Raw genomic sequence first — 26,559 nt, forward strand, 5'->3', positions numbered from 1 at the left:
ATCGCTTTAGAAATTTAAAGGAAATTTCGGAAAATTAAATAGCAATTATGAGGCGAATTTTGGGTGATTGTCCTGATCACCCCTAATCAATAAGCGTTGGATCTCATGAGTTCCACAACGCGCATAATCCCCAATCAAGACCACTCGGCACCATCTCAACAAACCCATCAGCCCAAAACCTTTCCGAAACTGTCAAAAAAACCCGTTCTGTTTTGTCTCTCTCCCGTCGCTCGCGTAAACATTCCCCGTTGTCAAAGTGCCAAAACGCGAAACAGCATCAGACAGCCGAACAACATACGTGGATATTTCAGCAGCTAGAAGACGACGAACAAGCTTCAAGCAGCAGCAGCACACGCACGTTCCAGGTAAGCACTCCCACCTCGATTTCGTTTCGATTTGGCAACCTGTGGCTCATCGGATAGAAAAAAAAATACGTTCCTGCCTCCAGACAGATCCTCGAATTGCGTGCCGGGATACACCGACGGAAGGATCACACATACGTTCGAACGGCGGAATATTACTCAATCCTCTCGCCTTGCTTGAAAAGTGAAAGTCGCAGCAAGGAAACGGAACGCGAAACAGACACGGGAAAATTATGAAACAGCTTGCGTTAACCTTGACGCTGTTTGCGGCGGTGGCACTCGGTCAGCGAGTTGCCCCCGGAGTAAATCCCGGTCATTATGTAAGTATCCGGTTTGTTGTGCGTGTGTGTCGTTTTATGTACTTATGTTCTTCATCTTGTATGCTTCCATTGATTCCGCTTACGCCAGCAACAACAGCCTCAGCAACAGTATCAACCACCCCCGCCACAGTACAATCAGCCCCCGCCATCCCCGCAACAGCAGCAACACTATGTAAATTTTGAACAAGCTTACGGTTCGTGTGGTTGACCTTTTGGCTTATTGACTTTTTTGTTTTCGGAACATATATAGCAGCAACAACAACAGCAACCTCCTCAGTATCAACAGCAACAGGTTCCGGTTCAGCCCCAGTATCAGCAGGTGCCGGTACAGCAGCAGCAGCAGCAGCCTCACGGTGGTGGCCATGCTCCACACCATGGTCAGCCTCAACAGGTGTTGAATGCGAACATTCAAAACGAAAAAGCGTAAGATTCGGCTTGTGCAATTCTAGTTGGACTTTGTCCTTTAACGTGTAACATTCTTTGGGCTTACAGGCACATTGCTGAGCATATGGATGTCCCGATCGATACGAGCAAAATGAGTGAACAGGAACTGCAGTTCCACTACTTCAAAATGCACGACTCCGACAACAACAACAAGCTGGATGGGTGCGAGCTGATCAAATCGTTGATCCATTGGCACGGTATGTAACTTTTTTTTATGACTTCCGAATTTTGATGTGATGGTTCTGCTCAAACCTCTCATTCATAACGACAACTGTGTGAAAGTCCTGTGTTGTGGTCGTTAACATTGAACTCTGTTGGATGCGCGGGTGTCACATACTTGTACAGGGATTCACGACTATCATATCTATGTGTTATTTTTAATCATATTCGGTTCATGGCAACTAGACTCATAGACAACTAACTCATTCGCGCAATGTTGCTATCGATGTGGCATCCTGTTTCGTTTTAGGAGGGGAATTTGAAGCGATCATTATTGTGGAAACAATCGAGGTTTTGTGTTTGCTAAACTCGTGTTTCCAAGTGCGTCACACAGGTTGTTGAAATGTGGTGAAAGAGACTATTCTTTTCAGAAGCTGGTGCAAGTATATCAGTGTACAACTTTCACGACTACCATCGAATAGCCCTATCTGCAACATAACATGCTTTGACGATTCTTGGTTATTCCACCTATCATTCGAATCGATAACATGATGCTTTCTACACTATCAGTACACAGTGCTATCAGTTTACCATTCACTCATATGCTGATAAGCGAAGTAACTCATTCCAATAAGCAGTGTAAATATGCTATAGAAGTCGTTCTGCTGAGGCTTCGAAACTGAAGGCTGCTAAGCCTAGAATATTGATATGAAAATGTTCTCAGAATCTTAGTGACCATTTTTTGGATTAGCCTCAGAATCGCTTCAAACTAGCAATACTCAAAGGGAGAGATGGGCGGAGAAAACAAACTACAATTTGGCAGCAGGGTTTTGCATGTAAATTGTCTTGCAACCCTGGCTAGAAGCTAGCATTTTACGTGACTTTTTTTTTCGATTCGATGTACGTGCAAAATAATAACTGAGTGCATCGCAATATGGTGCACATTTCTTGGTGCCAATGAATCAATTGAGTTTGAATATTATTTTTCATTCTAAAAACTAGTTGAATTTGAGAAGCACACGAAAAATAAAGCGGATTGAATTGTTATTTGATTACGATTCTCTCAAATATGATCTTTAGTAAGGTTAAGAAATCCTCGGAAAAATCGATTGGCTCAAAACATTCTCTCAGCTCATTTCCTCCTCTGAGGATTTCTACATATGGGAAGTATGGTCACCCTCAGTATATGTTGAAAATGCAAAACATTTTTAATCATACCCAAAATAAACAAATAACATAATCGAACTATATTCTGGATGGGTAAACTATCACACAAATGGTTTGGATGATACCCCGAACACGTCGTTAAGCTCTCTTTTATGGTTATTTTTATTAGGGACTTCTTCTTGAATCTTCAGTTTTGTCTGAAATGAAGTGTTGCAAAAAAATCATTTTGTTTGATGAATTGCATAGTGATTTTTTAGAATAAGGCATCCTGAAATTGAAGTGGTGCATTTAGCAAGGTGAAGAGCTGCAGTTAGGAAATAATATAGGTCTAAGTTAGCCATGAGTTATTTGAATAAAAATTGTGATTCTTTCGTCGTCGCTCTAACGGACTAGACGCGATTAAATTTTTACCAATGTTACTTTGCTCCATTCTTCCTAAGAAAATGGCCCAGGCAAGTTACCATAGCAACCGATAAACAGAGTGATTTTTTTTCCGCCGTGCGTCGCCTTCGGGAGTGTTCCGTCGTTTTTTTTTTCAGAGCCGGAGATGGCCACAAGTGAGTAATTGGGTGTCCCACGGCTAAACGGAAGCAACTACAGCAGCTGGAATTTTAAAGTTGAGCTGTCGAGAGGATCTCTGGGAGTACGTGACTGGCACGTGCCCAGTGCAAACTGAAGCGAACGCAGCAGGCGTAAATGTGACCAGAAAGCGAGGGCTACAATCGGTCTTCTGGTAGACGATTGCCAACGGAATCTGATCCAGGACACCAATACCACAGACAAACAGACATAACACTCGCAAGATGTTCATCGGACAAGCATTTGACGGTAAATTTAAAAGTATCGTAGTTGGTAGTACCGCCACCTGTGGCGCGCATAGTCAATTCCCTTGCCTTTGACGTTTACCCACTACCGCCATCTGTTCAGCGTACTACCCTCCACAATGTACTCAACAGATGGCGGTAATGTTTTAGCGACGATGTTTTACAGTGAGAAATATTCACACGGCGAATGAGAACAACTCAAATTTGAGTTTAGTTCACTCATAATCGCCAAAAGTGCAGGAACTCAGCGATGAGTTAATTTGCCTCATGTTTTCCCAGGGTTTTCCAGGATTTACCAGGGAAAAAATCACAAATTTGAGAAACAAAAGATAGGATTCACTCAGTCTATTGGTAATACTCCGAGACTGAATAAAATTTTCGTCAATTTCCTCATTTTCCGGCAGATTTTTTAGGTTTTCCACAGGAAACCATGGGACAAATTTTACTCATCGCTGAGTTCCTGCACTTTTGGCGATTATGAGTGAACTAAACTCAAATTTGAGTTGTTCTCATTCGCCGTGCAATATGTTATGTCTGTTTGTCTGTGCCAATTGTTGAGTAGCAACCGATCAACTCTGTCCAAACAACAAGCATGTAGCAACCCATGAAGATTCGTGTCACTAATTTATTCATTCCTTCACAAACCTTCGTTCAATAAAGAAGTTCTTTTCCAATTGCTCTGCCTAGTTTATTAGGTTATGGGCCCAGAGCGGAACCGGAATCGATAGTGAAGTAACGGTCGTTTGATTCGTACGGAAGAAGACTTCAAGATGAGCGACGACAAACTCTGGCTGTTTAACGGCGAAAACTTCGGGAACTGGAAGTTCAGAATAGAAGTATTGATGGAAGACAAAGGCTTGCTGGAGTGTCTGGAGAAGGCTGTTGCTGACGAAGAGTACGCGAGGGAACTTCCGGGTGATACTGCTGAAGAGAAGCAGCGGAAGAAGAAGCTACTGGACGAGCGGATGGCCAAGGACAGAAAATGCAAGAACCTGTTAATTCACCGTATAGCCGAAGATCAGCTGGAATATGTGAAGGATAAGAGAACTGCGAAGGAAGCTTGGGATGCGCTCAAGAACGCCTTTGAAAGGGTCGGAATCGCTGGAAAACTATTCTTACGGAAGCAGTTTCAAGAGTTGCGGCTCAAGGAAGAAGAGAACGTCAAGTCATTTTTGCTCCAGTTCGAGAAGGTACTTCGTGAAATGAAAGCTGCAGGAGTGAAGACTGAAGAAGAAGACGTCGTCTGTCAACTTTTGTTAGCCCTGCCGAAATCTTATGAAGCTCTGATTACTGCCTTGGAAACCATTCAGCCCGATCAATTAACTCTCGAATACGTCAAGAAACGTTTGTTGGATGAGCAAGTGAAGCGGTCCGGTAAGTGTTCAACGAATTACGAAGAAAACGGCAGTGGTGAATCTGCGTTCGCTGGAAGAAAAGCTGGCTACAAGTGTTACGGTTGCGGTCGTGTTGGACACAAGCGTGCTGAATGTCCTGAGAACCGTCAAGTCGACAGAAAGGATCGAGAGAAGAACTGGAAATCTGGAGGCAAATTTGGACGACGGCAGAAAGCTGAAGCGAATGTTACGAGCGAAAATGAGGTGGCCTTCATTGCGACTACAAGCGCTGGCAGTGGTGCATTGCTGACTTCGTCGAAGAATCGGAAGATAGAGTGGTTCCTGGACTCAGGCGCCACTGATCACATGTTGAAAGACAAATCGTTGTTCGAAGAATTACATTCGTTGAAGCGTAAAATGTACATAGCTGTTGCGAAGTCTGGCCAAGTTATTGTTGCTGAAACCGCTGGTACCGTAAGAGTGGATATGCTGGTCGATGGAAAGAAGCAACCTGCCGTGGTAAACGAGGTATTATACGTGCCGGAGCTACAATGCAACCTGTTTTCGGTGCGGAGATTGGAAGATAATGATATGACAGTCAAGATCGTCAGCGGAAAGGTGACTATAGAAAAGGACGGTCGTATTGTCTGTACTGGTCGGCGATTGGGTCAATTGTATGCGTTAGATATTTTTGTCCGAGACGGAAGTGAGGCAGGATGCGCAAGTGCGATGGTGTTCAAAAGCGATGGGTTCGATTTGTGGCATAGAAGGTATGGTCATCTTGGCGCAGGTAATCTGAAGAGTCTGTGGAAGAATGCGATGGTTGAAACTTCTTCGAAAATTCAAGACTGGCCAAATAGTTGTATCTGCGAAATATGTTTGGCTGGGAAGCAGACTAGGCAAGCATTTGAAGAATCGACGGAACGACGTTCAAGCCGACTGCTAGAATTGGTCCACTCGGATGTGTGCGGACCATTCACTCCGACTACCTGGAACGGAAAGCGATATTATGTAACGTTCATCGATGATTTTAGCCACTTCACCGTAGTCTATTTGTTGGAGTCAAAGGACGAAGTTCAAAAGATGTTCGAGCGTTACCATGCCCAGGTGACAGCATTCTTCGGCGTGAAAATAGCTAGGCTCAGGTGCGATAACGGAGGAGAATACAGCAGCAAATCGTTTCGAAGTTTCTGTCGTGCTGAAGGAGTTCAACTGGAATTCACGGTGCCGTACAGTCCACAACAAAATGGAGTATCAGAAAGGATGAATAGAACACTGTCGGAGAAGGCCCGGTCGATGCTGCAAGATGCTGAATTGTCTAAATCAATGTGGGGCGAAGCTGTGCAGACTGCTGCATATGTGTTGAACCGAAGTCCGACGTCTGCTCTTCAAGAAAAGAAAACTCCATATGAAATCTGGTATGGCAAGAAACCAAACGTGGACAAGATGCGCGTTTTTGGATCGATTGCGTATACGTGGATACCCAAAGAAAAACGTGACAAGCTGGACTCTAAAACCTCGAAGAATGTGATGGTAGGATATACAACGAATGGATATCGCATTTGGGACCCTAGAACGAGGAAGATATTCACGTCTCGTGATGTTGTGTTCGACGAGCGACAAGTCGTTGAAGCTACAGTGAAGTCGATGCCGATGCCATTTGGAGATAATGATTGCCGAGAGAAACAACTAGAAACAGAAGACGTTCAAGACGAGATGGAAGAACCAACCGCAGACGTTCAAGTGATTGACGAGCTGGAGGAACCAATCGACGTTCAAGTTGTTGACGAGGAGGAGGAACCAACCGGCGCGCTCCCTTCGCAACCAGAACGTGACAACTGCTCGGCAGAAGTGCTCACGAGGCATAGCGGACGGGAGCGCAGAATTCCCGGTAAGTTCCTTGATTTCATTACCAGCTTTGGGACGAGTTCTGCCGATCAAAGTTTTGCAGGTGCTACCGAGACCATTGATGATTCCGTGATGGCGTATGCACTTAGTGCAGAGGCGTACGTGGACAACCTACCTTCGACAATAGCTGGACTGAAGGAGCGAAGCGACTGGTCGGACTGGAAAGATGCCATAGACAGCGAGCTTGACTCATTGCGGAAGAACGGAACATGGGAGCTAGTGCCGAAACCACCAGGCAAGAATATCATCGACAGCAAGTGGGTTTTCAAAGTCAAACGTGATGAAGCTGGAAACGTGGATCGATTCAAGGCACGCCTCGTAGCGAAGGGCTATTCTCAAAGGAAAGGATTCGACTATAATGAAACATATGCTCCTGTGGCGAAGATTACTACTGTTCGGGTGTTGCTTGCAGTGGCGAATCAGGCGCAGTACCATGTGCACCAGACGGATGTGAAGACGGCATTCCTGAACGGCCTGCTGAAGGAAGACATCTATATGCGTCAACCTGAAGGACTGCAGAGCGACAATCCTCAACTAGTATGCCATTTGAAGAAGTCGTTATACGGGTTAAAGCAAGCTCCGAGGAGTTGGAAGGAACAGTTCAATTCGTATGTACTGAAGCTCGGATTTCGACGATCAAAATTGGATAGCTGTTTGTATTGGAAGCGACAAGAAAAGACTGTAATGTACATACTATTGTACGTGGATGACATCATCATTGTCTCGAACTCACTGGATTCTGTAGCAGAAATCAAAACGATGTTGACCAAGAAATTCGAAATGACGGACATGGGTGAACTGAAACACTATCTGGGGTTGAAGGTCGAACGAAATTTCAAGACTGAAAGAATGAAGATCAGCCAACCGAAATACATTGCAGACATGTTGAGAAGATTTGGTATGGAGGATTGTAACCCCGTTAGTACCCCAATGGACCCGAATTTGAAGCTGGACACCAACAAGGATGACAACCCAACAACACACCCGTATCGCGAATTGATTGGATGTCTGACCTACTTGACGATATCATCAAGGCCGGACATAAGCGCAGCTGTAAGTTATTTCAGCAGATTTCAAGCTTTCCCTACTGACACCCATTGGAACCACCTGAAACGACTGCTGCGCTACTTGAAAGGGACGATCAATTTTGGTTTAGTCTATCAGCGACGAGAAGATGCGATTCCTTTGAAGGGTTATGCCGATGCCGACTGGGGCAATGATCGAGAGGACAGAAAATCAATTTCCGGGAACGTTTTCCAAGTTTATGGTGCGACGGTATTCTGGAATACAAAGAAGCAAGCAACTGTAGCCCTGTCGTCAACAGAAGTGGAATATGTTTCCCTTAGTCAAGCAATGTAATATGGCTGCGTAACTTGCTGTGCGAATTTGGTTCTACGTTCGAGCATCCCATACCAATATTTGAAGATAATCAATCTTGCATTGGAATAGCTGAGGAGCCCCGAGACCATAGACATATGAAGCACATAGATATTCGATACAACTTCATGCGCGAGAAGATTCAAGAAGGTGCTTTCAAGATAATGTACGTACCGACCAATGAGCAAGCAGCTGATATATTCACGAAGGCCTTGCCAAGAGGACCGTTCACATTTCTTCGAGAAAAGCTGGGATTGTTCGGTTGAGCGGGGATGTTGAGTAGCAACCGATCAACTCTGTCCAAACAACAAGCATGTAGCAACCCATGAAGATTCGTGTCACTAATTTATTCATTCCTTCACAAACCTTCGTTCAATAAAGAAGTTCTTTTCCAATTGCTCTGCCTAGTTTATTACCAATACGTCAAAGGAAGCGTGGGAAAACTTGAAAATGAACTACGAGCGTACGACACTCACGTCGAAGGTATCCATCCTCAAGAAACTTTGTGACATGCGGTACACCGATGAGGAGGAAATCGACAAGCACATCACATCAGATCTATTCGAACGGCTGTCGATAGCAGGCCAGGTGTTGGATGCTAATTTGCAAGTTGCAAGGTCCTTCGAAGCATACCGGATTCTTTCAATCCGCTTACAACGGCTTGGAAAGCTGTTCTGATGCTGACCTAACGTTCGACCTAGTCAAGACTTGAAATACTCAGAGGGAGAGATGGGTGGAGAGAATGTTTTGAGCCAAATGAACTGTCAAAATTTGAGCCAATCGAACATTCTAGTTAGAAATTTTTCGATGACTTCTTCTTCTTACTACAATAAATTTAAGAGTATTGTAATCGAACAGAAATTCAATCATCTTTATGTTTTGTGTGCTTCTCAAATTCAACTAGTTTTTGGAATCAAAAACAATATTCTAACTCTATTGATTAATTGATCTTCATTGGTTAATGAATGGCACCAAGAAATGTGCAACATATTGCGATGCAATCAATTATTATTTTGCACGTAAATCGAATCAAAAATACAAGTCATTTTTGAAATGCTAGCTTGTAGCAAGGGTTGCAAGATAATTTAGGAGCAAATCCCTGCTGCCGAATTGTATTTTGTTTTCTCCGCCTATCTCTCCCTCTGAGTATTTCTAGTCAAAACGAAGCTGGTGGAAGAGGTAGCGAAGCGTAATTGTGCCGGTGGTGCACATTCGGTACTGAAGGCAGGTACGAAGAGCCAAATCGTTTGCCACCATTGCCATAAAGTTGGCCACAAGCAGAAGGATTGTCGTTTGCTGGCCCAAGCAAGCCAGCAGACCTACGAAGGCAAAGGCGAAGGTTCGGAGTGGTTCCAACGAGTATGCTTTCATGGCAACCATAGACAGTAACGTCAACTTGTGGGTGGTTGATTCTGGCGCAACGTCCCACATGGTAGCCAACAAGGAGTTTTTGAGTCCGTCTCCAAAGACATCGTGCTGGCGAATGGAATGAAGACCAACGTATTCAGTGCGTTGGTGATGAAGGAAATATGAACAGCATGATGCGCTGTTTGCCCCTGATCTTGAATCGAATCTGTTCTCTGTACGATCTGCAACGAAGAAGGGCGCCACTGTCATTTTCGACGATGCAGGATGTCGGATTTCCAAGGGCAGCACGGATATAGCTCTTGGATCGGTATTTGGCGGTTTGTACGACCTTCGGATCACCCATATGGCACATATGGCCAACGGCAATAGTTAGCACGCGTGGCACCGGAAGTTTGGCCACAGAGACCCAGAAGCAGTCGCCAAGTTGGAATCGAAGAATCTGACTACCGGGATCAAGATAGTGAGCTGCGGTGATAAAGCTGTGTGCTAGTGTTGTTTGGAGCGCAATTTTCCCGGCTGCCTTTCCCCAAGCAATCCAAGAAGAAAACGAAGCAAGCACTCGACCTCGTGCACACGGATCTATGCGGACCGATGAACACACCAGCGCCAGGTGGTTGTCGGTACTTCATGGCGATTACCGATGATTTCACGCGGTACTCGCTTGTGTATTTTTTGAAGAAAAAATCAAGCAGTTGATTACATCAAGCTATATGTGCAGATTATGGGAAGATGGGAAGGTGCATGCTGCTTGATGCCAGAATGCCAAAGCAAACTGGGCCGAAGCAGTAAACACAGCGTGTTATCTCCAGAACCGTTTGCTGTCAAGTTCCGTGCCGGAAACACCATACGAACTGTGGACTGGAGAGAAACCAGACGTCACCCATCTTTGATATAGTCGCTACATTCATAGTTTGGCGGATAGAATTTCGATCTATCAAGAAGCGGAACCAATTCAATATACACAGAAATTCAAAACAACCCAAAATTAAGTTCTTTTCACTCATCTCCCATGTTCCGTACGATAAGCCAAATTTGGGTAAACCGGCTCAAAGTAGTTTGCATTTAAGCACGGCAAAAAAAATTACCCATCGCTAAGTTATTTTCAATTTTTTCTACCCAAAATTAAGTTCAATTAACTCAAATTTGGGTATATCGCATATTACTCAATTTTGGCTTCTTGTACGAAACTAGACGGTTGAGTCGAATCTTTCGTTCTATTTTTGACAACAATAGCGAGAGGAAATGAAACGGGCAGAGGTCAAATAACTCAAATTTGAGTTTAAAAAACCCAAGCGGTGGGTAGTTTTGTTTTTCTGTGTATTGTAGAATAACAATTGAAAAGGTACTATCAACTTTTATAAACAAAACGTTGATTATTGTTTCCTCGGCCATCGAACGCAAATTACCAGCATCATCGGATAGGGGAAACTTTCCCCAACCCAAAGTTGGTGTTAGTTTGCGTACACTCTAAGCTATGAATACCTAAAATTATCGGTTAAAAATTATAGGAATTTTTTACCGATATAAATCGTTACTTTTTACTTTAAATAGGATATTTTTTACTATAAATTAAGTAATTTTTAACATTAATTATGGGTAATCCATGATAACTGATAACTTAGTTATGTGCACTTTCTTCGATTATCGGTAATGTTTACCGATATCTAGGTATTCTTTACCGACTTTTAGGTATGTGCATCTTAGCGTGTAGGTGAGCCTTGAGTCACGAGAAAAGGGTTTCCGAAGTTTTGTTCGCAATAGCTGATGTGCTCTTTTCTGTTGTTGGCCGTGATTTGCTCGATTGGTTCCGCTATTTGACAGCTCAAGCCCGAGATTCTATCCGCCAGACTATGAATATGGACGAGTGCACCCAATGAGCTGGATTACAGAGGTGAAGCAATCGGTTAAGTTGTGTGAGTAAAACCCCTGTACGATACAAGCAATTAGTGACGTCACTACTTGCGTTTACGTTGATTTTTTGGTTTACTAATACAACAATATTTCACGATCTGTTTATTATCAATATAACCACGCTTATTACTGTTAAATCTACTGTGAATTCAGTATAGTTGACTATGAATGTTAACGTATTTACTATGATTCTGGCAAAACTACTATGCTTGCTCAAAATGCATAGTAATTTTGATAGATATAATAGTAAAATTAAATGAAATTGTTTTCTGCAAAAATCTATTGGTGAGGGTATTTAATCTAAATCATCAATATAGTATTTTTGCCAATTTGATTGTTCGGATCACAAGTAGGATTGGGCGATCTTCAGAAAAAGATCGATCTTGACGGATCGATCATATATTTGGCTCTAGAATCGATCCACTGATTGGCGTTGACGGCGACTCTGCAGCTCTTTACTCCTGTGAGAAAATCCATAAGCAAACGCCAGACTGTGCGTGAAACATGGCGGACTTTGTACTATCCTTTCACTCCACCGAAAATTCCCATAAGAAACTGTCTATATTTGCTGGAAGAGCAAATTTTTCGACCGTGCCGTCAACGCCAATTAAATCGGTACCAAAGAATCGATCTTTGGTAGATCGATCATGGCTTTTATTTTAAGTGACTTTTCTGACATTTATAACTCGCACACTTTCGTTATCCCATTTTCAAGTGCTTAGTTGGCTATCTTCACTTTCGCTCTAGCCAAAAATATTGGTTTGTTAATGTTATCCTCACTTTCGGGCCATCAATACTCTTGCATATAGAATGGACTATACGCTTGTTTACGTTGGTACCCCAAGAAATTATTTCCTTTATAATATTCAATTAAATCAAGAGTAAATTTTCATTACGTCGAAAGTAGCAAAGGTAAACAAAGTCGAGCTATCAGTGTCAATCGAAGCTCCTGCTATAAGGTGATCCAAGAAACGTTTCCCAGTGGAACTGACAGCTAGAAATCTAGAGTGTGTGAGGGATCTGGTGTTTATGGTGCTGAATGTAAACATAAACAAAGCAGAAATTCATATGAGAATAAACTATCAGTTCTACTGTGATCTGTCAAAAGTTCTTGGTAAACAAAAAAGTCAACTGATCGCAACTGTCTCGTGGACAGCCTTATTACAGCAATGAGCACAGGAGGGAGGAAGATAAAACCGTCAAATGTTACTGTATTCGTAAATATCGGAACGCAAATAGTGACGTGATTAAAGGGAGCGATGCTGATGTTGAAGTTATATTCGTTTAATTTACCACGCAGTCTGGGGTGAGAGTAACTCGGTTTTTCGATGTAAGTACAATTACAAAATTTGGATCGGAACAAGAGATCGCTTCTTTCGATCTTTTCGTGGACAAAGAATCGAATCGAAAAAACGGAAATCGGAATGAAAATGATCGATCTTCCAAAGATCGATCCAAGATCGCCCAATCCTACATCAGACAGTACCGCTATTTATGCTTTTCGATTAGCATTGTAAGTTCCTCCTACTTTGAGAATTATAGTATACTATAATATACGTATACGTTCTGACTACAGAGTTATAACATGTTATAGCGCTACACACTAAGATTTTATTACAGGAGTCAGTATTTTTTTACTGGGTTTTTGAAATGCTGAAAAAGTCGGTAAAATTTCAAATGACCGTTATCCGTAAGGAGTCAATGACGCATTTCGCGCCAAATCGTATTCGGAGCTGGCAGCACCCTCTCAGATTTCAATGAAACTTTCTGGATGTGTGGACCTTGACTAAATATGCCACTTTGCATACTTAGTTTTTCCAAAATTTATCTAGACTAACATTTGAGAAGAGCCAAACTTTTTCTGCCGATTTTTTTCAAAAAAATATGGAAAAATGACAACTCCTACAAAAATGTGTTGTATGGATGACTTTTAGGAAATTGTCCAAGTTATCGAAAAAAAAATACTGGACAAAAGTTCATTTGAGACCTACACTGAAAAAAATCGATTTTTAAAATTTTAAGTCGATTTAAAAAAAATGGCCATGTTTGATTTGGATGAAACTTTGCCTCAAGATAGGTAATTAATGTTTACTACCAACCGTCCATACATCGCGAGATGGGCACTTTTAAGAAAAACAAGTTTTTCTTACAAAAACTTTTTCATGTCTGAACTGATTTTTTTTTGATTTGGCATTTTTACACAAATCTAAACCAGTGAAGCTCAAAATCATCTCAGAATCCAATGAAGCTCAATTTGCGATTCAATTTTGTCTAATCAGCACTTAAGTTCACTTTGATTAATCGAGAATTTCATATGAAAAGGGCTCATGATGCATTTCTCGCCAAATCGTATTTGGAATTGGCCGCACCCTCTCAGAGTTCAATAAAACTATTTGGACATGTAGACCTTGTCAAAAAAATATCATTCCCTTATTCTGTTGTCTACTACTGATGCAAAATTTGATAATATGTGAGAGAAAAAAGACAAGATTTTTCATATATCATTTATTTATATATTTTCAATGTTTTAAACCTATTTTCATACATGCTATTTTTTCCTTTTTCCAATCAAGTTAAATATTTTTGGTTCATCTTCTGAATTAGAATACCTTTTTGCCGCTACTTTGTCACCAGTTATAGGTACAAAACTGTGGAATTTCTGTGCGCCAGATATTGTCTTTGTGCTGTTATATAGTTCTTCGAGTTCTTCTGACATTTCGATGTACTGTTCAGTGGATATGTACTCGAAACGTAGTTTTGTGATATTTTGATATGTTTATTCAACTGCCCAGTTATATAATTCTTGTGGAGTTGTTATGGTGTTTCCATAATCTCGAGCAAGACTAGCTCTCTTTGCCATTCGCTTGAGAGTGCCACCAATGGCATCACAGGGACCTTTTCCATGAGACGTTGCAAAAAATGCTATTCTGCTTCTAATCCATGCTTTGACTGAAATCTACACAGACTAGCAAAGTTTTTTTTTATTTTTGTATTGTGATGCTGCCCCATCTGACATAAAAGTAATTTTAGAAAAATCTATCGATTGTTTAATAAAATCTATCATTTTTTAGATGAACAACTGAACTGCAACTGTATCGTGAGTCATTACTTCTGATATGATAATGAAGCTAACATTTTCAAGTTTATTGTCTTTCTTATAATAAACTTCAAATGGATGTGTTGTTGCTTGAGAATTATTCCAGTGATATCCTTGAGCAGCGTATTGTCTGTAATAATTTTCAGAAAAATCACAAATTGCTAGAATTTCGCCTTCTATTAATGATTCTTTTTTATTTCATAGAAAAGATGACTGTTGTTTGTAAATAAAGTCATAAGTTATAAGTTTGTTAATTTTATCAATGAGATACGGAACAAATTCATCAACAAGCTTGATAATCGTTTCCAAATTACAACGATCAGTATTCAGCCACTGTTGAAACACAACATCTTGTTTGTCATTTGATTCTAATAGCAAAGTAAGTTCCTCTTCAATATGTTCATTGGAAGCACACTTTTCGCATGCACGGAAAAAGCAATCAGTTGTTCTAGTAGAAATATTACAAAGCATTTTTTTCTATTATTGCTTCTTGTGACATAATTCTTAAACTGTTGATCATTAATTTTACATTTTCATGAATTGTACAAATACATACATTATGTATACCAGTAGAATCAAGCAGAATGCAATGTTTTGGTCGCAATTGTGTAAATACAGTGAAACCAATATTAATTTCTTTATATTTATCAACAAAAATCATGTACGCTTCTTTGAGGGACATCATTAACAGGCGTTTTTGAACGTGTTCTTTTCGTCCATTTCTAAACTCGGAAACAAAATCATTTGTTCCGGGCATCGGTCTACTAATATCATTGTCATCAAAAAATTCCCTAACTAGTTTTTTTGTATCATCGTTGATCCCATGCCCACTTCTTTTGTTGGGTGTGCTTAGAATACCCTGCTCATTAACAAGGCTCTTCACCTGCCTCACCATGTACGTTGGTGCGTTGAATTCTGCTACAACTTTATTCACGGACCAAGACTTTGGCAATACTGATAATACTGTTATCTGATCTTTTCTGTCAGCTGTAGGGGAATTGAACTTCTCCTTTAGCTGCACAATCATTTCTTCGTATGCCTCTACTTTGCTAATGTCTGCTGTATCTAGGCCAAATATATTTTTTCGCACTGCTTGTGTAATTTCTAGAGATTTTATTGAACGATAATCCATGCTCCTCATGTTCCTCGATGAAACTGGAGATAAATTCAACATTTCCACAAAGCCATTAAACTTCTCAACATTCTATGGGTGTTGCAGATCATCTGCTGATGGAACTGACTCCAATGATGGAACCGATGGTACCGTATCTGAAGGAAAGAAGAAGAAAAACATTACACACATTAATTTGACGATATCTTTTTCATTTATCATCCAATTTAAACATGGTTTTCTGCATTGTAGATTCTTATTACTCCACAACAATTATAAAATAAAAAAGTCCACGAAATGCTTTTAATGATAAAACTGACGCACTTTTCCACGAACACCTCTCATAAGCTTCTTTACAGTTTTCTGTGTAACCTTTCGGCTAGCAGATGACCACATTTTCTTGAACTCGTTGACAGATTGTGCTTCTCTACCATCCTGCCGAAGGTTGCGCTTGATGCTTGCCCAGTAACGCTCAACCGGACGCAGTTCTGGACAGTTTGGTGGATTGTCCTCATTCTCGACGAAGTTGATCTTATACAACTTCATCAGTTTGAGCATAGCAGAAGCGTAGTGGGCGGATGCAAGGTCAGATCAGAACAGTGTGCTGACGATACAGAGCAACAAGTCGTTTTTGAATGCATTCTTTGCGATAATGTTCACCGTTAATGGTTCCTGTGGTAAAATACGGCAAACTTTTATTTACCACATGAACAAATTGCTTGCAATACAAGCATTATTATTATTATTTAGCTTTATTTAGGAGGCTTTCAGCCTTAGGCTGGTTCGCCTCCAATGCAATACAAGCACTTTTTTGCCAAACTTGTCAATTTTAATGGATTTCTTCTCATGAGGTACCTCCTCCCCAACAATTACATTAAAAAATTGTGACCTGGGTAGTGTGGTTGTGTCCAGTTTGCAATAAGTCTTATCATCCGTTTGATTTGCTTCCTCAAAATTGTATCAAGCTTCCGGCATAGCTCTTTAGCTCGTTTGTGCTGTTCCGCGCTCCGTTTAGGCGCTTTCTGTTTCCTATAAGCCTTGATATCCTTCCTCCTTTTTATGTTTTGGACGGTTCCGACGGATATTCCCAGTTTTTTTTGGCAATCTTACGTACAGAGTTAGATTATTCATACAAAAAAGCTCAACACATTTCTTCTCTATCTGTAGGTTTGCAGCACCGCTTCTGGTTCTGGATCTTGGCAAATCTGCAACGGTTTGGTGCTCTCCAAACTTTCTGATGATTTGATGTACAGCAGACTTCGATCTTTTCACAATTTTCGCAATATCTCTACAAGATAGTCGCTCTGAGCAATATTTTTGAATAATGAAAACTCTGGTTTCTTCATCAATTCGTCCCATGTTCCGAAATCAAACTGTTTTGACAAAAACAAAAAACATCTATGTTTTGTCAACAAACCTTTGTACACGGTGAAAATAAATTCGTCAAATTGGGGTAAAACGTTAGCTTTCTATCGTCACATGTAGATGTCCGTTTTATAAAGGACCTAAGGACGTATATAATGTTAATGGTTTAGGTATACATAACAGAAGGGCATATAGAATTATGATGCGATACGTTGACTTCCCAAATCGTTGTTGATTCGAAAGAAGATCTCAATTTAAATTTTATTCATACCTAATTCTTTATGGATAATTTGAGCTAAGAATTCTAAGTTGCTATAGGAGTATCGGATTTTGCCTCAGTAGCAGACAAAATAATCAAATTTATTATTTTCTAATGATATAAGCCCTTTCATATGGAATTCTCGATTAATTCAAGTGATTAGTTGCTGATTAGACAAAATTGAATCACAAATGGAGCTTCATTGGGTTCTGAGATGATTATGAGCTTCACTGGTTTAGTTTTGTGTAAAAATGATACGTTAAAAAAAATCAGTTCAGACATGAAAAAGTTTTTGTAAGAAAAACTTTTTTTCCTTAAAAGTGCCCATCTCGCAATGTATGTACGGATGGTAGTAAACATAATTACCTATCTTGAGTCAAATTTTCATCCAAATCAAACATGGCCATTTTTTTTAAATCGACTTTAAATTTTTTTCAGTGTAGGTCTCAAGTGAAATTTTTTTCACTATTTGTTTTCGATAATTTGGTTAATTTCCTAAAAGTCATCCATACAACATATTTTTGTTGGAGTTGTCATTTTTCCATAATATTTTTTTGAAAAAAATCGGCAGAAAAAGTTTGGCCCTTCTCAAATGTTAGTCTAGATAAATTTTGGAAAAACTGAGTATGCTTCTTCTTCTTCGCATCTCAAACTTTTTGCATATCGCATATTAGCTTATTGCGTGCTCTCAACTTAGTGTTTTAGATGCACTTCCACAGTTATTAATTGAGAGTTTTCGATGCCTGTATCATTTTTGCATTGGTATAATTGTGTGGCAAGTCCAATCATACTTCCATGCCCAGGGAAGTCGAGAAATTTTCCAACCCGAAAAATTCCTAGACCGGACCGGGAATCGAACCCAGCCACCTCCAGCATGGTCTTGCTTTGTAGCCGCGCCTTTACCGACTGAGCTAAGGGAGGTCCTGAGTATGCAAAAGTGCTTATTTAGTCAAAGTTTACACATCCAGAAAATTTTATTGAAATCTGAGGGGGTGCTGCCAGCTTCGATTCGATTTGGCGCGAAATGCGTGAGTAATAACATTTCTGACAAGAAATGGTTTAATTTACACCAAATTGAGGAATTAGAACGAAATCACACATGTCAAATGATAGTTATTTGATAATTTTATTTTTACTCGAATGTTGTTCTGCCGTTTTTATTGTGTAAGCGAGACGGCGGTAGAGCGCTTTAGTGTGATAATTTATTAGCTAGAGAATGATCTTTAGAAGAGGGTAGGTAGATAGTTCCGTTAGAGTACGGCAGTATGAAAATTGAAAAGAAGTTGAAAATGAGCGAAGGGCCATTAATGCGACAGTACAAAGTCAAACGCACACCTTTTGCTTAACCCGTACGATGTACGCGGACATTTGAAGTATGTCTTCAAATCTACAGGCAAAAAGTGTGCTCCCGCCTTTGCTCATTACCAAGGTTGCAAAGACTCATTTCAGCTAAAATAATGTTTTTCGGAATAATAAAACCAAAAGATGGTATGATGGCATGTTTTACTTGTAACTTACAAGAAGAGGTTACAAAGTATGCGTTGGAAACATAAAACCTGTAAATTTTGCTTTCTATGAGTCACAATCAGCGATTTGCTGATCGCTGAGTGAGTGAGTGAGTGAGTGAGTGAGTTTGTGAAAAATCGCTGATTGTGACTCTCATGAAGTGAAATAAACAGGTTTAATATGCCAAATACATTCTTTGCAACCTCTTCTTGTATCCTACCAATTCAAAATTTGATCATGGCATCTAATTATTTCATAATTTAGAAAAACATTGTTTTAGCTGAAATGAGTCTTTGCAACCTTGCTCATTACTGTCTGCGGCTACAGTTCTACACGGAACCGAAAATTTACCCAAAATTAAGTTCTTTTCACTCATGTCCCATGTTCCGTTCAATAAGCTAATTTTAAGTAATCCGCTTATAGTAGTTTACATGTGACTACGGCAAAAATAACTACTTCCTGGTGAGTATTTTCTACCCAAAATTAAGTTCAATTGACTCAAATTTAAGAATATCTCATATACTCACTAGTAGCTTATTGAACGATAGTCATGAGAAAGTCGAATCTCTCGTTCCATTTTTGACAACAACAAAAAGTGAGAGTGAGATGCAAAACTCAAAAGCACCCAAAATTCAGTAAAAAGAACTTAAAATTAGGGTATTTTTTTTTTCTCTGTGTAGCGACGTTTCATCACTACCTAAAGCCCCACGTCGCCGAAAGCATTTCCAGTCGATGGTGTGTTATAATGCAATTCAGTGCCAACATTTCAAAGGGGCGTAATTGCTTTTGTAAACAAAGGCTTTAGCCGTCGATTTCTCGCAAATAAAAGCTCACTCCTCCAAATTAACAATGCTAGCTGGAAGAAGAAACATTCATCTACCTGTTGGTGCAATCAATTTTCATGAGTGAGCTTTTATTTGCGAGAAATCAACGGCTAAAGCCATTGTTTACAAATGCAATTACGCCCCTTTGAAATGTTGGCACTGAATTCTTCTTTACCCAACTATTGTGTTGTTTCTCTCGTTATGACCAACGTGGTCATCTCAAAGAGAAAGCAGTAGGGTGGTTGTTGCGTGCTGTACCATCATCAGCATTGTTGACGGCTACTCCCACCTTGAGTTGTTACATTCAAAGTGTTTTTATGTTACTTCATACGCGAAGTTTGCGATTTTCAGAGTTGGTTGGAAATGCTATCTAACATGAAACTTTAGTGTGATAATTTATTAGCTAGAGAATCACATGCTCCGAGATGTGTATAATTGAAACTTCGAAGTGGAAGTGCGTTTATAGCCTACGTGGCGGCCATTTGTGGACTGTACAAGGAATCACCTTAACTTTCCTACAGGGTTGGGAAATTTCGATTCATATACTGTCAAATTTCGGTCGTTGGGCTATGTTCAAGTGGGCTACGTTTTAGTTGGGCTGTAGCCCACCTAAATCGAAGTCAAACATCATTTCTGACAGTGCTGATTCCTTTTCGAGGCGGTCATGGATGAACAATTCTGGATCAACAATAGAAAAGGTCCCATCAGCATTTGTGAATCAGCAGTGAAGACCACTCACGCAAACCAACACCATCATCGGATAGGGGAAACTTCACCTACACGATGATAGTGTTTGTTTGTGTGGGCGGCCTTCGATTTGTGAGAAAAGGGCTTTGGAACGGTTTGTTTACAAATGCTGATGGGCCCTTTTCTATTGTTGATCCAGAATTTGGATATTTCTAGATAGAGCTGGAATTTGGGCGTAACAGCTTTTGTAAACAATGACTTCTCCCGATGATTTCTCGGAAACCATGGCTCTCCATGGCAAATCGACATCACCATCGAGTAGAGGAAGACTTCTCCTATCCGATAGATATGTTGGTTTGTGTAGACATGCCTTGAATTCCTAGAAATCAACGAGAGAAGTCATTGTTTACAAAGGCTGTTACGCCTTAATTCCAGCTCTATCTAGATGTGTTCTCCTCAACCAATTTTCTGCTTGACAGCTCAGCACAGGAGCCTCATAACCTAGTCAGTAAAGGCACGGTATTACCAAGCCGGAGGCGGCGGGTTCGATTCCCGGTCCGGTCGAGGGAATCTTTGTGCTTGCCACACAATATCCAAATTCATGCATTGGTATTGGCATCGAAAGCTCTCAATTAATAACTGTGGAAGTGCATTTAGAACACTAAGTTGAGAGCACGCAATAAGCTAATATGCACAAAGCAATAAGCTTGATATGCGAACAAGAAGAAGAAGAAGAAGCTCAGCACAACTAACGAAAGCCTTTCACTGAGTGAACTACGGTTTTAGCCCAACGAGCGAAAGTTGGCTGTAATGGGACTCTGTTTGCCACCATGTCCCATTTGAAATTGGGATTACCAATGGCAGTAGTCTGTATGTAGAATCCATACTTCAGTTTGTTTGATATTGGTTTGGTCCTGTTGTGATCTGGTTGTAGTTAGTTGCGCGGTTGTCTGTGAGTTTAGTTTAGTTGCCATTCGGAATCCCGGTACAAGTTTGACCCGAAAGTTTTTGTTTTCGCTGACCCTTATGTACGTACGATTGCCTGATTTTCAGAAAACTAATTTCCTTATTTTCCGCTTTCCGCCTTTTGTTTTCTTTCCCCTGTCAATCTTGCCCAAATCCCGTATAACAGAGGAAAGCAAAAACCAGGAGCAGACCGGCCAGCCCGGCCACCAGGACAAAATCTTCTCCAACGATGAACTGTCCGCGCTGATCGATCCCATTCTCAGCTCGGACGATCACAACCAGGACGGGTTCATCGACTATCCGGAGTTTGTGCGGGCGCAGCACAAAGCCGCCACACAGGAACAAGCGCCTCAGCAATAGGTCCGCCCGCCAGGCTCGGTGAATTCGCATCGTACAACAACCCCGTCCCCCTCTTACTGCTAGAATCGTTTCTGCTTTCCTTAAAACCTAACATTCAACCAACCAATCAACCAACCAACAAACCAACCGAGACCGAGCCATATAAGATTGTAGCATTTCGTTTTTTTTTTTCGTTGGTGTTTGAGTTTGAGTCCAGTATTTCTCGAATATTTTGAACATTCCGCGACTTGGGAATCGCACAAAATCCGCTGACTCCAGCCCCAAGGACTGACTGAGTTGAAAACAATCTCGTAATAGGAGTAAATCTCATTGCTTTATGTGTTTCCGTTCCAAGCAAGTTCGTTTCGTTTCCGTTTACTGACGAAGCCGGTGACATACAAAAACAAAACGTAGTATTTTATAGTGATTAAAAAAAACTGAGGAACTGTACTAGGTACGCGACAATTATAAAACAAAAACAAATCGTATGAGAGTATTTGACTTTTGTGAGGACTGTATTTTTGTAATAAAATAAATAAGTGATAATATGCAATTTTGTGAGGTGAATCATTGAATCGTAGAAATTACAAATACAAAAACTGAGTTACGTGAATTGCGTATGAAAGCTAGAGTAGATTTGTTTTTGTTTGGATGACAATTAGTTTAGGAAGCAAAACGTTTCGTTAAAGCACTAGCCGTCTCATTCCATTTTCCAGTTGCATATAATTTTACTTATCAAACTTCTTCCGGCAATCTGTTTCTGCGTTCGTTGGTTTGCTTTATGGCTGTTTTCGCTTTATATGCATTCCTTCTGCTGGCTTTATTACGTCCCCGCTGGGACTTTACGCCGACTCTCAACTTATAAACTTAGCGTCCTTTGAGTACTTCCACGGTTTTTGATTGAGAGCTTTCCAAGCGGCTACCAGTTGAAAAAAATCCAACCAGAAAAATTCCTAGACCAACCCGGGAATCGAACACAGTCGCCTACAGTAAGGTCTGGCATGGCATATTAGAAGATAGTGATGCTTTAAAATTATATACAAGTAGTTCGGAGATGAGTGTGAACAATTTTAGAAGCCGATTCATCAATGTTCGGTAACCCGCTTCTAGCTCACGACAAAATTCGAAGTTCCCGAAAGTCAATTTTTGATCTCGACGTTTAATAGATTTTTAAGGCATTTGGCATCCAAACGAAAATTCGAAAAGACGGATGATTTTCCGATTTAAAAGGAAACTATGACGGTTTTGTGCCACCCCTAAATCATTTGTCCGATTGAGCCAATTTTTTTTTTCTTTCCTTTATTTAACGTCGGTCTCTGTTCCGCAATCTAGTGCAAATCACCGACGGACATCGATTGCCATCCATTGACGGCAATCGAATGTGCAGGAATGCAGCTTCCACACCTGCGTAGGATATCGCACCCATTCAACACGCACATGGGCCGGGACCAACGGCTTTACTTCCATTCCGAAGGAAGACGTGACCAGAGATTTTATATGCCTCAGAAAAATCCCACCGACCTCGGCTGGGATTGAACCCAGACCCATCAGGGTGTTAGAAAGCAGTCACGCTTACCACTACACCACCGGCGCCGGCCGAGCCAAAATTTTGCCAAGGGTCTTTTTTTTTCTGGAAAATAAACGTTTTGCACATGGTCGGTTTTGGAAATTCGAGGGTCACTTTTTCCCCATACATTCATTGGCACCCGAAGCTACACCTTTTCCAACTGAGCTAAGCGATAAAACAGCCTAATACCAACCGGTGAAAACTAAAGATTTTAAATTGGCTCACTACTTGACTAGCCTATTGGTCCCAAGTACATCTATAAGCATACCCCATTCTAGTCAAAATTCTAGCACTACACTATATAATGAGGGGTTCGTTGATTAGCTTGGGACCGAAGATAATACCAGAGCTGAGCCAAAAAGTTGAGCACGTTTCTTTGGGACCTTCTGGTCTTAGAGTTACCTCTATGCTAATACACACACAATGGTCCAGAATGGGAATTTACCCAGGAAAGATGTATTTTTGAGTCTGCAATTGAAATAATAGAAAAAGTGTCTTCTACAAAGTTGTTCCTTCAAGGGACAATCAACTCTGCACACTGTCCCGAAACACAGCATGGACACATTAATAGTACGTTCAGACTACAGAGTTATAACATGTTATAGCGCTATCTTGATAGTGGTTTCTGTGTTGCAATTATTTGACAACCGTTATAACATGTTATAACTCTCCAGTCTGGACAGCGTTTAAGGCACACTTTGATAAGTAGGACACAAACAATATAATATAAAACGGCATCACTGTTGAGTGTTGACATTTTGCCAATCGTTGCTAAGGTTTACTTTACAACCTAGGATCATAAAACTGGTGATACAAGAATTCAATCAAGAATTTAAAAACAACAAACGTGTACCCACCGGTGTTGAGGACAGGCTTCCAAAAAGTACAGCCTCCTCGCGACAGTTGGTTTATACCTGAATTGACTGTTGCTTTGTGTGCTTTACTACCGCTTGCTACCGTACACTCCAAAAAATCTTCACGTTGATGCTACGTGAAAAATCACGTAATCCCTTAAACACCCCACTTCAATCATTTTCACGTGCCGCAGATCAATGTCAAATGGAATTTTGATGAAATTTACGTGCTTTTCATGTCGGTTGATACTACGGGAATTTCACGTAAAAAGAATGTGATAAGCATGTTAACTCTACAAAGTATACACGTTCAACCTACGTGATAAATCAAGTAGCCATTTCGATTACTTCAACTTCCATTTTTACATGATGGTAGTGAAATTGACAAACATATCATGTAATGTTCACTGGAGCTGATGATGAAAGTGCTTACGTGAAATGGGTTTACGTGATTTACATGTATGAAAAAGTTATTCAATATGGCGTCGACTTCATTAGAGGAAGAGTTGCTCTCAGTTTTGGATTTCCTAACACTAACACTGCATAAACTAGAAGGTGTTTTTATACTATTTTACATCATTCGAAGACCGCGCAAATAATTGAATTTAGCTAGATTTCAGAGGCTGGAATCAATATCATAACTCTGAATAAGACAGCACAAACAGATATTGCATCAGAATGGTCCTGATCAAAGATTTGAGGCAACGAAATGTTCATTGTTAATTTTTGAATAGCAATAGAGAAATGATTGACGTTTAATTAAAAAAAATCTAAAAATGTTTAAATATTATTTCCTTGGTATTTTTAGATCCTGTAAACGTTGCTTCAAGATCACGTAAACATTCCATGAAAATCCATTTCAATATTAGTAAAAATCACGGAACGTAAACGTAATATGAACAATAAATGTCAGTAAATATTATTTAAAAACCACGTAAACATTGCGTGAAAATCTATTCCAAGTTAAGTGGAAATCACGTAAAATTTACCTTACTGTTCACGTTGACCACTAAATGGGAATATTTTTGGCTACATGACATTAACGTAAATGTTACGTGAAAAGTAGTATGGACGAAAGCTACCTATGTTTTCACGTAGATCGGACGTGCATATTTTTTGGAGTGTACGTTCAGATCTGAATTCGAAGTGTATTGGCAACAGCGCATGCACCAACGAATGAAAGCTGTATTAGAACAGTCGCATCTATACCCGCTTTGCTAAAATCATCGTGCTTGGAACGTAGTGAACCGAATGGGCTGTATTTATAAATTCCTTTATGACCAGGTTCTCAATGTTTCTGTCGTCATAACAGCCTTCACAAACCGACGACATCCCTCAGCTTACCCAAGTGGCTGTCACGAAAAGGCTGTCACGAGACATTATATACAATTGATATACGGCAGTAGAGTATGGAAGAAACCCAGAAGAATGATCCCGAACAGATATGTCGGCCCGATGTCGGATCAATGTAAGGTCAATTTACGGTCGACGTCGGCCAAATGTCGGGTCGATGTCGGGTCAATTATGTGTTTATGTCGGGTCAATGTCGGGCCAACATCGGGTTGGGGTTTGGTAGAAGTCAGGTTGGTGTCGGGTAGGCTTATATTTTTCACCGGAGACCGTGCGTTTTTAAAAAAATATCGGATGAAAATTTTGCAATGGGCAGCACGAACGTGATAGCAACCGAACGAGCTCCGGCGCCACACTGGTAGTGTAGTAGCAGTCTTACGACATACAAACAAAATTTCAAAGCCAGTAGCAACGAATCAGCAGTTTGACGGACTGCTTGTTGTATGTACGAGGAACGTTACGAATGACCATCCGAGGCTGTCATAGCCGAACGAACAAAATACATGACTAAGAACGAGCTGTCGTGTACTGCACAAGACGGCAACGTTGCATGTCGTATAACAGCCTCACTGTGGGCTGTCGCTTATAGCTCAATCTCAAGGCTGTCGTAGGAAAAAGAAAGCGACAGCCGTTGGAATACTGTCATGAAGCGGTACTTTTAGTATGCCTGGTTGAGGATCTTTCGAAAAATTCTGTAAGTATTGTCTGAATCGTGAATCTCTTCAAACCTAGCAAAACTAAGTCCGTCTCTTCCTAATCGCAGCACAAATTTCAGCGGATCGTGTTTTGACGTAGGACTACGTCTGTGATTTCTATATGGGGGTACACTTTGTGAAAACCGAAAATGGAACATGTAACAAAGTTATGAAAGATTTTGAACGTTAATAACTCAGCTGCCCCTGGACCAATTTCAATAATTTTATCACCAATCGATCAGAAATATTTCGACGCATCCGTTAAATTTAAGACTTTATCATTTTTCAAAATTTCACTATTGAAGATTACACGAATGAAAATTATCGCCGATTGCCTGCGAAAAGCGATTTCCCTAACACAGATTTCAAAGTTGAATTCCATCCGGTCTGACCAAACGGTGTTTATTCAATCACCGCGTGGTGAGTGGTGGTGTTCTCCAGTACACAACGAAAGGCTGCCTGCAAGCAGCGAGCTGCAGCCGACATGAGCATCCATAGAAGGAGGAAGAAGCCGCACAGCTATTGATCGGAATCAGTAGCTCTTCGTGAGTCATTATGGGCCATCTATGTCAAGCGCGTCATACTAAAGAGTATAAACAGAGAGAACCACGCTCAAATTACAATTCCTACACAAAACACAAGCTCCTGCTACAGTTAACAAATAAGATTTATTATATAAGTCCACGTAGTCCTACGTCACCATTGCGTACAACCCCGTAGGGCTGTCCCTTGTAGTTTTTATCTAGAACAGCTTCTATTTGGGCC

General features: G+C 40.6%; 1 protein-coding gene across 5 annotated transcripts in view; it reads left to right on the forward strand.

Moving 5' to 3' along the window:
- Positions 1-256: 256 nt before the first annotated feature.
- The window catches only part of LOC135707911 (multiple coagulation factor deficiency protein 2 homolog), a 36,813-nt gene continuing 10,510 nt past the window's right edge, over positions 257-26,559 (forward strand). For 3 of the 5 annotated variants that reach the window (XM_065229825.1, XM_065229828.1, XM_065229824.1), the window contains exons 1-5: positions 257-365; positions 449-682; positions 771-854; positions 933-1,105; positions 1,175-1,323. In XM_065229825.1, coding sequence (XP_065085897.1) covers positions 596-682; positions 771-854; positions 933-1,105; positions 1,175-1,323 — 493 coding nt within the window. In that variant the 5' untranslated portion in view covers positions 257-365; positions 449-595. Of the gene's footprint in view, positions 366-448; positions 683-770; positions 855-932; positions 1,106-1,174; positions 1,324-21,155; positions 21,948-26,559 lie in introns of those variants that run through there. The other 2 variants (XM_065229826.1, XM_065229829.1) reach the window with 2 other exon arrangements.

The sequence above is a fragment of the Ochlerotatus camptorhynchus genome, unplaced genomic scaffold (assembly GCF_037179485.1).
Source record: "Ochlerotatus camptorhynchus isolate MF236.1 unplaced genomic scaffold, CSIRO-AGI_Acam_v1.1 ptg000323l, whole genome shotgun sequence".
Taxonomy (NCBI): Eukaryota; Metazoa; Arthropoda; class Insecta; order Diptera; family Culicidae; genus Ochlerotatus; species Ochlerotatus camptorhynchus.